At 39.6% G+C, this 13,912-nt stretch overlaps 1 protein-coding gene across 3 annotated transcripts in view; it reads left to right on the forward strand.

Annotated features, from left to right (window-relative positions):
- Positions 1–11,177, forward strand: part of dock10 (dedicator of cytokinesis 10) — an 85,143-nt gene extending 73,966 nt beyond the window's left edge. For all 3 annotated transcript variants that reach the window (XM_060875295.1, XM_060875303.1, XM_060875312.1), the window contains exons 40-56: positions 547–656; positions 855–970; positions 1,773–1,910; positions 2,242–2,424; positions 3,360–3,470; positions 3,545–3,760; positions 3,844–3,901; positions 4,353–4,451; positions 5,824–5,930; positions 6,029–6,151; positions 6,239–6,352; positions 7,171–7,317; positions 7,421–7,631; positions 8,000–8,190; positions 8,584–8,684; positions 9,284–9,422; positions 10,439–11,177. In XM_060875295.1, the coding sequence (XP_060731278.1) occupies positions 547–656; positions 855–970; positions 1,773–1,910; positions 2,242–2,424; positions 3,360–3,470; positions 3,545–3,760; positions 3,844–3,901; positions 4,353–4,451; positions 5,824–5,930; positions 6,029–6,151; positions 6,239–6,352; positions 7,171–7,317; positions 7,421–7,631; positions 8,000–8,190; positions 8,584–8,684; positions 9,284–9,422; positions 10,439–10,486 (2,212 nt within the window). In that variant the 3' untranslated portion in view covers positions 10,487–11,177. The remainder of the gene's footprint in view (positions 1–546; positions 657–854; positions 971–1,772; positions 1,911–2,241; positions 2,425–3,359; positions 3,471–3,544; positions 3,761–3,843; positions 3,902–4,352; positions 4,452–5,823; positions 5,931–6,028; positions 6,152–6,238; positions 6,353–7,170; positions 7,318–7,420; positions 7,632–7,999; positions 8,191–8,583; positions 8,685–9,283; positions 9,423–10,438) is intronic.
- Positions 11,178–13,912: the final 2,735 nt, after the last annotated feature.

Genomic DNA, 13,912 nt, shown 5'->3' on the forward strand with positions numbered 1-13,912 from the left:
CTTTAATGCTAACGTAACTTAAGGTACAGAATTAATTGTGAAAATAGCTCATGCATCCGTCATTTGTCCAGTGTGAAGACATCTCAGTTCATCATTTTTCCATCACAATTTCATGATGTGATGTGATGCGGTACCAATATCATATCCTATAATATAACAGTGTTCTGCTGTGACACAAACTGGCAGCCATTTTGTCTGTATCCAGCATGGCCGTCTCATTCGACCCGCTGTCTGTGGTAGTCTGTGAATGGAAGGTCTCTATGTATTCCTTTTTGTGTGTAAATAAACCCCCTGTTTATAATAAAACAGCTAATATGCTAAAAAAAAATCCATGTCTTTATTAACTGCAGTAGCCTTTTGACAAATGAAACATAATGCCGTGGTTCATAAAAAGGAAAAATAATAATAAGTAAACTAACAATGAAGGAGAAAAGTTTATCACAGAGATATATGCTAGTTTTGTTAGCGTTTATGCTTTTAAGGGTGAAATGATGTGGATCCCTAAAGGTTATAACCCATTCTATATTTTTTATTCTCGAATATCAGGATGCTGTCAGGTCAGGATGGGCACAGACACGCTCGTTCCCACACCATGCCCATTCTTCGGGGCAAGAATGCCCTTACTAACCCTAAACTGCTGCAGATGATGGAAACAGGTAATGACACCAGTTTAGCCAGTTTACCATTAAATACCTTACATTTTATTCATGGAGAAAAATAAAGGTCTAAAAACTTCAAGCGTTAGTAAGTATACTGTATATTTAAATAGAGCAATTACAGTCTTTTTATATTTTCACATAATGTTGAAGCTCATGTGCAGCTTTATATGCTAATTGTCTGTGTGCTTGTATTAGATGGAAATGCATCTGAGAACGACAACTTCAACCCAACAGACGTCGAAGCCAATCTGTCCACTGAAGTGTCCCTCACGGTACTCGATGTCCTGGAACTATTTGTGCAGCACCACAAGGTCAGCAGACGCTCATGCATTCTGTAGCTGATCTACTTTAATCAGTGACCTGGTAGCTGGGTGTTTATTTGTAAAGCAGAAAACCTCAAAGCTTTTTTTATACAGTAGTGCCATCTGGTGGACAAAGCAAGAACAACGTGGGTGTTAGTGCACTGCTTCGTGTATTTCTTATTAATTATTTTTATGAAACATCCAAAGCATGATGAAGCATCACGTTTGATAGGATGAAGAGGTAGTTTTATTACAATATTGATAGAAAAATTCTCCAGAATTATTGGCACCCTTAATGAAAATGAGGAGCCTCATAATAAAGAATAAGACATAGAATATGTCCAATTCCTGTCTGTTTCAACACCTTTTTTGTTCTGCTCCTTATTGTGTTTAACAATATTTCTATTCACTTTATTTTTAATATGTTCAGTTGTACCTGATTTGTGTGGGTCACCAACCGTCTGTCTGTTTTTGTTTTAAAAGATCTTTGTTCCTTCTCATGGTGTTGGATGACAAAAGGATTTTACATGTAATATTTATAACATAGCACGAGATGACATGGAAAAAAGCAACAACAGAGTTCCTGGGAACCGAGAACAAAAATCTAAATAATACTTTTTTTATTATAAAGAATGACAGTTTGCATTTATTTAAAATATTCCTCATGTGTTTGAGAATAGTTTTGGCTCATACATATTTGGCATATTATTTAATCAGAAATATTTTCTGATGTATTGTTTCTTCTATTAAGTAATGTTTTGCCCATTTTTATGTCTTATATTCATATTCTATTATTTCCACTCCTGTACAGAAACAGCTGCTGCAGGATGAAGGTCAGAACTCTTTGATGAAGAAAGTATTCGACACCTACCTGCTCTTCTTCCAAATCAATCAGTCCACTACCACTCTTAGACACGTCTTTGCTGCACTGCGCCTCTTCATACAGAAGGTACGTGCACGCAAACCCACACACACACACACACATCTTACCTGCATCGCTCATTTGTTAATTTGTTATACCAAATTTTGGTCTTATTACCGACTCATTTATCTTCATTATAACAGTCTGGGATTCTGAATTTGTAATAAATTTTATATGGACCTCTCTCTCTCTTTCTCTGTCTCTTTGTCCGCCTCTCTCTGTCTGTCTGTCTGTCTCTGTCACTCTCTCTCTCTCTTACTCTCTCTCTTACTCTCTCTCTGTCTGTCTGTCTCTCTTTCTCTGTCTGTCTCTTTCTTTCTCTCTCTCTCTCTCTCTCTCTCTCTCTCTCTCTCTGTAGTTCCCCTGTGTGTTTTTCCAGGGGAAGGCCGACCTGTGTGGCTGTCTGTGCTATGAGATTCTGAAATGCTGTAACCATCGCTCCAGTAGCACACAGACCGAGGCCGCTGCCCTTCTCTACTTCCTCATGAGGAAGAATTTTGAGTTCACCAAGGGCAAATGTATCGTCCGTTCTCACCTCCAGGTCCGTCTGCTTTAACGCTCGACAGCCATATTTAATCCCGTCTTCCTTTTTAACAGAAAAGCAGAGGGAAGTGTCTGAGTTTTTTTTCATCTGGGTGACAGATGTAAAGAACTGCTTTGTCACTTTCAGAATCATTGTTTGCCAGTTTAGTAAAGCATTACTGGCTCATCAATCAATCATCTGGTTCTCGTTGCTTCAACGGGTTTATCTCGCATGCTCTTGTTGAGTTTAGCATGCTGATAGACTGTTGGTGGGGGTTTGGACTCCTGCAGATGTTAATTAGGCTCTGTGCCAGACGTACTTTGAGCTTTACTGCTGTAATTAAGTACTCATTTATCAAAGAGGTGTTTCTTATATATACAGGATTTCACATGCATCCTGGAAATAGATAGATAGATAGATAGATAGATAGATAGATAGATAGATAGATAGATAGATAGATGTTGTTTTTGTTTAAAGTCTTTTGTGTATTGTCTTTTTTTGTATTGTCTAGTAATTTTTTGTCTGCACTGTCTTTTGTCTTGTCTCTCTTGTCCTGCACTGTTTACACCAGTTTGCACTTTATGTGGCTAGGACTAACTTACTAAGTCCTTATAGCCCTGTCTTTGTTTTATGTAGCACCCTGATCCTGGAGAAACGTTGTCTCATGTCACTGTGTACTGCAACAGCTATATATGGTTGAAATGACAATAAACGCTTCTTGACTTGACATAGATAGATAAAATCTGGTGTTTTTAGGCAGGGTCTTGAACGATTTATTTTCTGAAGATAATCAATAGGTTATTAAAATATTCTACAGTATAGAGGTTTTAGATACGTACTGTATATTAGACACATATGTATAGAAATTTGGTGAACTGAGATTATTAGGAGTTTTACTGAGCATCCTCGAGCATGTGCTGGCTGTATTTATTCCCATATTTTTAATCTTGCAGGTCATTAAAGCTGTGAGTCAGCTGATTGCAGATGCAGGTATTGGAGGCTCACGTTTCCAGCAGTCTCTGGCAATAATCAACAACTTTGCCAATGGTGATGTGCCTCTTAAAGTAAGTTACTTTACACGCTTCTCTTCAGATATGATTCTGTTTATTTTAGTAATTTTCTTCTTGTTTCCTTTCAGAACACGACGTTCCCAGCTGAGGTGAAGGACTTGACAAAGCGGATCCGTACCGTCCTGATGGCCACGTCACAAATGAAGGAGCATGAGAAGGACCCGGAGATGCTGGTAGACTTGCAATACAGTCTTGCCAACTCGTATGCCAGCACCCCGGAGCTGCGACGCACCTGGCTAGAAAGCATGGCCAAGATCCACGTCCGCAATGGAGACCTGTCTGAGGTGAGTGGGTTATAAAGACTTACTTACTATACACAGAATATGAGAAGGAAAGAAAAAAAATGTCTCGACGCTGTATGTTTCAGGCTTCCATGTGCTACATCCATATCTCTGCCCTCATCGCAGAGTCACTGAAGAGGAGAGGTGAGTGCCCCCTGCTGGACACAAACCTCCATGCATTGCCTGTTGCACCTTGCATGCGCAGCACTGTGTTTTTGTTCTTCTCAGCAGTAAGCTTGGAGATATTTGAGCTGGAACATCTGTGCCATGTCTTAGAAATCACTAGATGTCTTTTCCTCATTATAACTACTTTCTTCTCTTTCTCCGTGCTTCGCTTTTTACGTAAAACATTGCTGACAGTCGCCTGGAAAAGGTTCATCTTCGTGGCTTCCCTTGGCCTTGTAGCTCTAACGATTGTCCGGCTAAGTGTTTGTCCTTGTGCATGAATGAGAACGAGTGCCACAGCTTCCGTGCATGCTTCTGCTTTCTCCCCATATTCGCCTGTAGAAGCATGTGCTGAAACTGAGTAGCTAAGAGCCTGAGCGACAGAAGTGAACCTATGTTAAACTACCCTCCTGCCCCTTTGCAATCACAGGTTACTGGAAGCCTGAAAAGGCACGGATCTCAAGCTTGGGCACAGAGGACGCAAATGTAATTAACTGTTGCCCTTTACTAACCCCTCAAGAAGGAGAAAGTGAGTGTTCCTCCACTTACCATGTCTTTAAAACTCTTTACTCTAGTGGTGTTGAATGTGCTGGATCTCCTGGACTAAGATCTAACAGATACTCTTCACTGTGAACTTTTTTAATATTTAATGGCAAGTCCTGAGGCTCAAAAGCTTGTAAAAGGCTCGGCAACGAATGCTGTTAGGTTTAGGATCGTTATACTATTGTTCCCAGGTAGAATATAACAGGTTCAGTGAAAGTTCCTTGTTTATAAAGGTATGGATAAATGACATCAGTCAACTTTTAATGCTTAATTATTAATGCTAGGTTTCATTCATTGCTATAAACAAGACAGTTCACAGTTGGTGCCAGAGACGCTGTAATATACATGTACATGTGTGTGTTTTATTTTATTCCCAATCCCTCCTACTTCTGTATTTTCACACTTAGTGAGATTTTAGATCAAAATAATTAACAAACAAATGACTTATTTCTCAGAAACTTTGACCAGGATAAAGCACTTAATAAGAATGAATGAATGAATTAATTAATGTGTTAAAGTGAAAGTAAATGTGAAAAAGTGAAAGTGACGTGACATATGTCTAAGTATGGTGACCCATACTCAGAATTCGTTCTCTGCATTTAACCCATTCAAAGTGCACACACACAGCAGTGAACACACACACAGCAATGAACACACACCCGGAGCAGTGGGCAGCCATTTATGCTGCGGCACCCGGGGAGCAGTTGGGGGGGGTTCGGTGCCCTGCTCAAGGGCACCTCAGTCGTGGTAATGCTGGCCCGAGACTCGAACCCACAACATTAGGGTTAGGAGTCAGACTCACTAACCATTAGGCCACGACTTCCCCATAAACCATGACTTCCCCAAATGTTCCTCATGTTAATGAACACTGCTATTCTTTATTCTTTGCTCTTCATATCCGATGGCCTAGCTTCAAATAAAAACCACCTGTGAATATACTGTACAGTTTATACTGATCAATTCTGCTGCAGTATTTTTAGTCCTTACGTCGACATCCGGACTGCGTTCCACTAGTAAATCTAGCTTGGTATGCAGTAGACTCTTAATTAAAAAAATAAAATAATTGTGAAATAGTGGATGTGAACGAAAGTGCGTCGACTGTCGCTCACAAACATCTGCTGTTCAGTCGTTGTGTGAATTGTGAGTGCATGCTAATCACAAATCACATGTGCACCAAATATTGATAAAACCTGGTGATGTCTGAATGTAAGTGAACAGATGGTTGGATTGACAGAGTTCTGCCTGTAGGACTGTTTAGATGGTTGGAGTATAAATAAGCACATAGTCATGAGCAGATATCTAAGTAAATAATCCTTTTGATTTTGCTTTCTGTGTTTTTTCCTGCTTGGGAACTGCAGCCTCGTTCAGTATGGGCTGGCCTGCATTTATGAACATCACCCCCAATGTGCAGGAAGAAGGAGCCATGAAGGAGGACACTGGAACCCATGATACACCTTACACTGAGGTATTGAACCAACTCAGTCACTGGTTTTCAGCAGCACTGTGGGATAAAGGTATTGTATTAATACTATTACGGATGTCTTTTGGATGTCTGATTTATAGGACACACTGGTAGAGCAGCTTGAACTGTGTGTGGATTATCTGTGGAAATCTGAAAGGTACGAGCTCATAGCAGATATCAATAAACCCGTCATCGCCGTTTATGAGAAGAGACGAGATTTCAAGGTGAGTCTCTGGCCTGTGGGTGAGATTCTTACTGAGAAATTGTTGCTTTATTTACTGAACACGTCGTGTCTGTGTGTGTGTCTACAGAGGCTGTCTGAACTGTACTATGACATTCACCGCTCATATCTGAAAGTGAACGAGGTCGTAAACGCTGAGAAGCGTCTGTTCGGTCGATACTACCGCGTGGCTTTCTACGGACAGGTGAGTCACGTGAAAAGATGCGTCAAAAGGATTCAAACTTGCAGCACTGTTTATGACTCCAATCTGAAAAAAATGACATATTCCTGTCAGAGTAATGTAGCTTTGTTGGTTTTACTGAACAAAAACAACCAAAGCAAATAATAATTTTTAAAAAATGCCCTTAAATGTGTCATTTGAGAATCATCTCGCAGGATCAGCTCTCACATCAGTTTCTTTAAACCCTTCGTCTGCTCTCTTCTTCTTTTTTTGGTTTTCTGTGTCAGGCAGCGGTAAGTTTGCTTTGTTTTGTTCACTTTGACACTTTCTTCCCGTTCTTCTGCTCTAAACAACTTAACCATTCCTCTTTCTCCTACACAGCTAATCTTGAACATATTTTTACATACATACATATTAATGTATGGTGTGTAACACCGTATTGTGTTGTATTTACTCCCATAAGTCACCCTTATGTCTATGCCTAACTCAGAGTATGTGGTATATGGTATAACGATGGCAGTTTTATCTATACTAAAGTTCAGTCTAGTCTGTCAGTTGAAACAGAGGTATCTGAGTGTTTGGGTGGTTTAACTCATACTGTTTCAGTCATTACATCCTAACTAATAGCGATGTCTTGCAGTTGTTTTAACTGCTTTATCTTTTTGCCCATGTAAGGGACCTTTTTGGCCATTTTGTGTTGCTCCATCATGGTGAAGAAGCCTAATGCAAGATAGACAGTTATTAACAATGCTGCCACACGAGGGCAGTGTATACCAAGATTTAAATCAGGATCACACGACATAAAGAACTGATAACAGGACTAACAGTGGTCTGTCTTATAGGGATTCTTCGAAGAGGAGGAAAGTAAGGAGTTTATCTACAAAGAGCCGAAGCTCACAGGACTTTCAGAGATTTCTCAGCGGCTCCTCAAACTTTACTCCGATAAGTTCGGAGCAGACAACGTCAAAATGATCCAAGACTCCAACAAGGTGCCTTGTCCTGCTCCTCCCATCACTTGTGTATATTTCTCTTCTGAAAACTGTTGGTTGCTTTAAAAACCTTGTCTTTGCTGCCATGTTTGTTTTGGTCCAGGTGAATCCCAAAGACCTGGATCCTAAATTCGCCTACATTCAGGTCACGTACGTGGTGCCGTACTGCGACGAGAAGGAGCAACAGGAAAAGAAGACGGACTTCGAGAGGAATCACAACATCTGTCACTTCGTCTTCGAGACACCCTTTACTCTTTCCGGCAAGAAGCACGGCGACGTGGAGGAACAGTGCAAAAGGCGCACCATTCTGACCAGTGAGGATTCTCACAATATCCACTGCTTTCTTATGGAACTAGTAGATAAGAAAAAAGTGCTTTTAAACTCGAATACATTATTAAAGCAGCTTTTTGTAGTGAAAACTGTCAAGCTTTCTATTTCCTCCCAGCTGATCTCATCCATCTGTTTAAAGTCTTTGTCTTTTTTTTTTGTATATTATTTGCTTTTTAAGAGAAAGGGTCAGAGATCTGTTCGGGCTCGGTTTGAAAAATGTACAAATAAAATTTAATTGAATTAAAAGACAAGTGTATAGCAATGATGGAAAAAATCATGGTATGTCAAGGTGTTATATATATATAATATACAATTATTGTATTATTTTTCTCTGCTGTTCCTCTGTGACTAGCGAGCTCCATGTTTCCGTACCTGAAGAAACGGATCCAGGTGGTGAAGCAACAGAGCACAGAGATGAACCCCATCGAGGTGGCCATCGATGAGATGAGTCGCAAAGTGTCTGAACTCAACCAGCTCTGCAGGATGGACGAGGTGGACATGATCCGTCTGCAGCTCAAGCTTCAGGGCAGTGTCAGTGTGAAGGTAAGTACATGTGCATACATATATATCTACTTTTTTCTAAGGTGGGGTAAGAATGTCTTCCAGCAGGGGTAACAGCCTTGAAACAGCCGGTATGGGTGCAGACTTTCATTCAAAACATGAACAAACAACCGAGTCTATTGAAAGCCAGGATCATCTGATTAAAGCATTAGAGAATCCTTCAGAAAAGGCTAAATAAATGTCTCCCCCTAAAAACATCAGCACAATGAGAATGATTGTGATACAGTACTATAATATACGGTACTTAGTATAGAAACAATTAACATAAATTAATATAAAGTTGTGAGCCGATCTTACAGATCATTTTACAATTTTGGATTCATTAGAAAAGAGAATTTTATGGTGTTTTGAGGTCTTTTAAATTTTTTTCTGCAGGTAAACGCAGGACCTATGGCCTACGCTCGAGCATTTTTGGAGGAGAAAAATGCAAAGAAATACCCAGACAACCAGGTCAAGTTGCTCAAAGAGATCTTCAGGTATCCTTCCGCTTATTGTTCTTACTTAATACGTCATGTAGAGTGAACTGGGACGTGAGGTGAAGATGGTCATGGATTAGACGTGATCAATTTTACACGCAGACATTCTTATATAGTTGAATATCTAAGAATAACAAGTAAATCAGAACATATACTTTTGCCAAGTGTGTCTAAATAATTGCTTTTTATTATAATTATTTAAAAATTATATCATATAGAAATGTTGGAGCAGATATTCAGAACACATCTGCAGTTCTACAGCTCTGTCCTTAGATTGCACTCGTACAGCTCTGGCTTAGATTTCACTCATCAAGTCGGTTCAGAGTCAATTCTCCTTCTAATAGAAATCAAACCTCACAAAAGTCTACTTGGACATAGTCTACCTCACTTAGATGTTCTTGATCTGTTTTCTTTTCTAAATCCTATTACACACTTGAGCGTAATATTCTCACATGTCCTAACAAACCACACAGACGACGATGACGAATGAAGAAGGTGATTGGGTTCAAAATTGTTTTATATTTTAATGCTAGTTGATGATAGGATTCTGGACCTTGTACTATAATCTCAGTATAATCCCAGTGTGTTTCTCTTTGCAGGCAGTTTGCAGACGCGTGTGGTCAGGCTCTGGATGTGAACGAGCGGCTGATAAAGGAAGACCAGCTGGAGTACCAGGAGGAAATGAGAGCTCACTACAAAGACATGCTGAACGAGCTCTCGGCCATTATGAACGAACAGGTCTGTGATCTTGTTTAGAAGACACCTAATAGTTCAGCAGTTCATTTAGCCGATCCTGATACTCTGTGTTTACTTAGTAAGTATGTTAAAGGTGGGGTCTCCGTTGTTTGAGAAATGCTTCAGAAAACTGCGTAGGGCCAACAAACTAAACAAAAATCAAAACAAACGTGTAGCCAATGAGCAGAAAGGGGCGGGTCTTGTCAATATGGGCGGAGAGTGTTCAGTGCGCATGTGTGACATTAGCAGAAAGTGGTTTTAACATTGACATGGAGGATAAAAACAAAGAAAGAAAGCGAAGAAAGGCTTACGATAAGGTAAGAAGTAGGACCCGTGTTAATATAGGATCAGCTTTCCAGCGCTGGAGAGAACTGAAGGAGCGGGAAGTTGGCCGCATATTCACAGATTGGAGTTTCCTGAGTCAATAACTCCTGAGCTAAACACTGTTACTACACAAATAACACCTCTTTACTATCGTAGTAATGTAGAGAGGCAGCTACAACCGCATTTTGCTAGTAACAGCGTTTAGCTCAGGAGTTATTGACTCGGGAAACCAATCTGTGAATATGCGGCAAACTTTACTTAAGACGCCGAGGCGCTTTTATCCTTCTCAATAAGTGACTAACGTTGGTTTTGCTTTGTTATACAGAACTAATATATGCCGTCCTTTGCATGATTATGCTTGTGTGTCATTTTTGCTTGTTTGTCATCTGCAATCGTATTGTTCTTCCCTTCAGCTATGATAGACACATTTCTTTCCATTAGTTGCCTGGGTTACGTATGTATGTGTGGGCGGAGCTATCAATACAGGGGTGGGACCCATTTGGGTTAGGGACGTGTTTGTTTTGGTGATTTTATGTCAACACTGGCTTTCAAACATCGGAGACCCCACCTTTAAAGGCTACACAAAACACATTGCTGAGTCTGCTTTTTCTGGCAATTTACAGTATATGTGAATACATACACATAGAATATTCCTTGAATATTTATATATATTTTTATCTCTTCGGCATGTAAAGATCCCACATGGACGACAGTCGGTGATCGATCGACCCAACGCCTTCTGAGCTGCCACTCAGCGTCCATGAGATATTCTTTTTTTTAACCTTGACAGTGTTACTCTCAATATAAACCTTGAGAACATTGAGAGGAACTTTATGAACTGATAAATAAAAGCAGGAGAAAAGTTCAGGAAGAGCAAGACACGGAAAAGGTTACGGTCCTGTGGATGATTCAGACCAGACAGCTGCTCTGTTATTTGGTTGTGAAGGACACGGTCTGACTTTTTTATTTTTTTTCCTGTACTACCACACATACATGCACACACAGACACACTCCTCTTATATACACTGAAATTCACATATGCCTTCTCTCCTAGACCCTGTTCCTCTAGAATACAGTGACCTTAATTAGCTCGAGGTGTGTTCAACTACACAAGACTTTCTTACTATCTTATTAGAGGGCTTTAAATCACTAAATCCGATCGTGAACATTTTTAACATTTACTCAATAGATTATTGGCTGTTTTAGGAATTTAAGGGTATCATTATTATCATGTCGCATTTTTTCTAGTGTATCCCAATGTTGTCTTGTTGAACACACCTCTAGTTTGTGTTGAATGTAGATCTGCTCAACATAGCAAAATTGTATCCTAACATTCACAAATCTCGCAACTCTCAAATTTTGGAAACGGAAATTTACTGTTTTATAACGTTTTTATGACACAAAACGTGTTATGTCATGTACTGTTTTAAATTTGTATATAAGAATTATTAATATTTAAAATGTTTTGTTTTATATATATATATATATATAAAAAACAATATATGATCTCTGTTGTTTTGATAAATTAAAGAAACATTCAATGAAATTTGCCTTTTATGTTTGCTTGAATAAATTATTGCATTTACTGAAAAACTATCATTTTTTTTACAATGTATATTTGATATAAAGAAAGTCTAGTAAACAATTGGATGATTAATGTACTACAAAACATCGAAAAAGTTTTTTCTAAGTTTACATCCTCATCGAGTCTCCGTTGTTTCTTTTCTTTTCTTTTTTAAAAAATGATACTAAAGAGAAAATAAGTATTTTCCCCTTCTAATGTTTCCCACTATCTGTTTATAGACACAGGTTTTTCCTGATGCTGTAACTGATCTAGGATCAAACCTGTAATTTACATCTTTATTAGTCAGGCCACCTCAACCAATTTTCCATCTCAATGTCGCATTCGAGACGCTTCATGTGCGGCTATTATCCGTCTGCGTGCTGTTTGTTTCCTCCACCTTTTCCAGAGATGGCGTAATTATAGATAATTGCTGGGCTTTTTAGTCGCCTGGCGAATCTGCCTGCAGGATATCTGTCACGGCTTCAGAAAATCAGGTGATAAAAGCCTTTTGTTTCCTGGTACTGCAAAAAAAAATAATTTGTATTCAAATCACATGATATTTGAATCATGGAGTTTGTGATTGTGATTTTTTTCATTGAGAAAAATCAGAAATCACATTTTATACAGTATAAACCCTGTTGAATTTTTTCAACCAAGCTTCTTACTGTCAGAAAACCGGTGAGGAAAATCAGACCTGAATGCAGGGATGGCAGGTAACAAGGGTTTTATTAAAGAAACTAGGCCAAGCAAACAGAGGGAAACATGAGGGAAGAAAAAAAACGTAGAGAAACTACAACAAAAACAAAAGCATAGAACAGAACAAATCCAAGAAACAGGTGGCTTACAAGGACAAGAACCCAGCAAAAAACATACGCAGGACCACAGGGTTAAATAGGGAAGGTAATTGGGAAGACATGAGGAACAGATGTGCAGAGGTGGGACGGGTAAAGTATAGGGTGGGGACACATTGAACAAGACACATGGAACAAGACAAACAAACAAAATTGAACACATTCTTTTTTTAATAATAAATTCTGATTGTTGTGAAATTGGGGGGCACGGTGGCTTAGTGGTTAGCACGTTCGCCTCACACCTCCAGGGTTGGGGGTTCGATTCCCGCCTCCACCTTGTGTGTGTGGAGTTTGCATGTTCTCCCCGTGCCTCGGGGGTTTCCTCCGGGTACTCCGGTTTCCTCCCCCGGTCCAAAGACATGCATGGTAGGTTGATTGGCATCTCTGGAAAATTGTCCGTAGTGTGTGATTGCGTGAGTGAATGAGAGTGTGTGTGTGCCCTGCGATGGGTTGGCACTCCGTCCAGGGTGTATCCTGCCTTGATGCCCGATGACGCCTGAGATAGGCACAGGCTCCCCGTGACCCGAGGTAGTTCGGATAAGCGGTAGAAAATGAATGAATGTTGCGAAATTGCACTATTACTATTAGAAGAAGAAGTAGTTCAGGATGGTAAAGATAATTTGATTATTTTCTTGTAGAAGATTTAGAATGTGAAGTGCAAAAGTCTGTACGTTTACATACATTGTGGTTGTTGATGGTTTGGCAGACATCCTTATCTGGAGCATCATACTTTTATCTTATTTATACAGCTGAGCAATCGAGGTTTTTGCTCGGGGGCCCAGGAGTGGCAGCTTGGTGGCCCTGGAGTTTGAACTCATAACCTTACAACAGGTCATCTAACACCTTAAACACTAAGATACCATTTCCCCTACACACACACACACACACATTGATAGGATAGGATCTGACTCTATAATATTTGAAATGTAAATATTTCAAATATTTGACTTTAAAATTTAATTTTTAATCTTTTGCTTCTCATTTTTATTAATCAAGAGGCTTCACTCCATTTAAATAGTGACTTCAAAGCTGAGTCCATCAAAGAGGTCACCTGGGCTTTGATGGAGACGGCACTCTGACAACACAGAGGCTATGAAGAAGCCACAGGTTTTACTATAGGATTATTACCACTGGATTCCCACAGCTTATACATTCACCTGTTTTGAATTTCCCTTAGTTTACATATGTCCAGATATTTACATTATTGCTTCCCTGCTGTCATTCAGTAAAATTACGCCGTCAGTCAGTTTCAGATTACAGATTATGCTGTGATGCGTCTGGCAAACATACAAAGCACTCCAAAGAGCCAAGTAGATGTTGCAGATTTGTGCAATCGATACCTTTGCCCTCTACCTGAAATCTTATAGACTAGCGACTCTAAACTCTTTTTCCATTTCGGTGGTATAATTACCGGCTACGGACGAGCCGTGGAGCCGAGTTCCTTTTCATTAATTTATGCTGCGGTGTATGCGACAGGACGGCCCACTGAAGCAGGTTAAGTGCCCCTGTGATCACTAACACAGCAGTTTATTTCTAATTAGGTTACTCCTGATAAACTGGTCTGAGTGTGTGTATAGAATGAATTACACCGGAATGGGTTTAAGGCATTCTTTGAAAGCTCTGTAGTAAAAACTAAAAACTGTCAAGATCAAATCTATCGATCTGGGGGTCGTGTTTAGTCTGGTTTAGTGCTCAGGGAAGATGAACATGGATCTCATAATCCTGACATACAACATTTACCTGCACACCATAAA

The sequence above is a fragment of the Tachysurus vachellii genome, chromosome 1, assembly GCF_030014155.1.
Source record: "Tachysurus vachellii isolate PV-2020 chromosome 1, HZAU_Pvac_v1, whole genome shotgun sequence".
NCBI classification, from domain to species: Eukaryota; Metazoa; Chordata; class Actinopteri; order Siluriformes; family Bagridae; genus Tachysurus; species Tachysurus vachellii.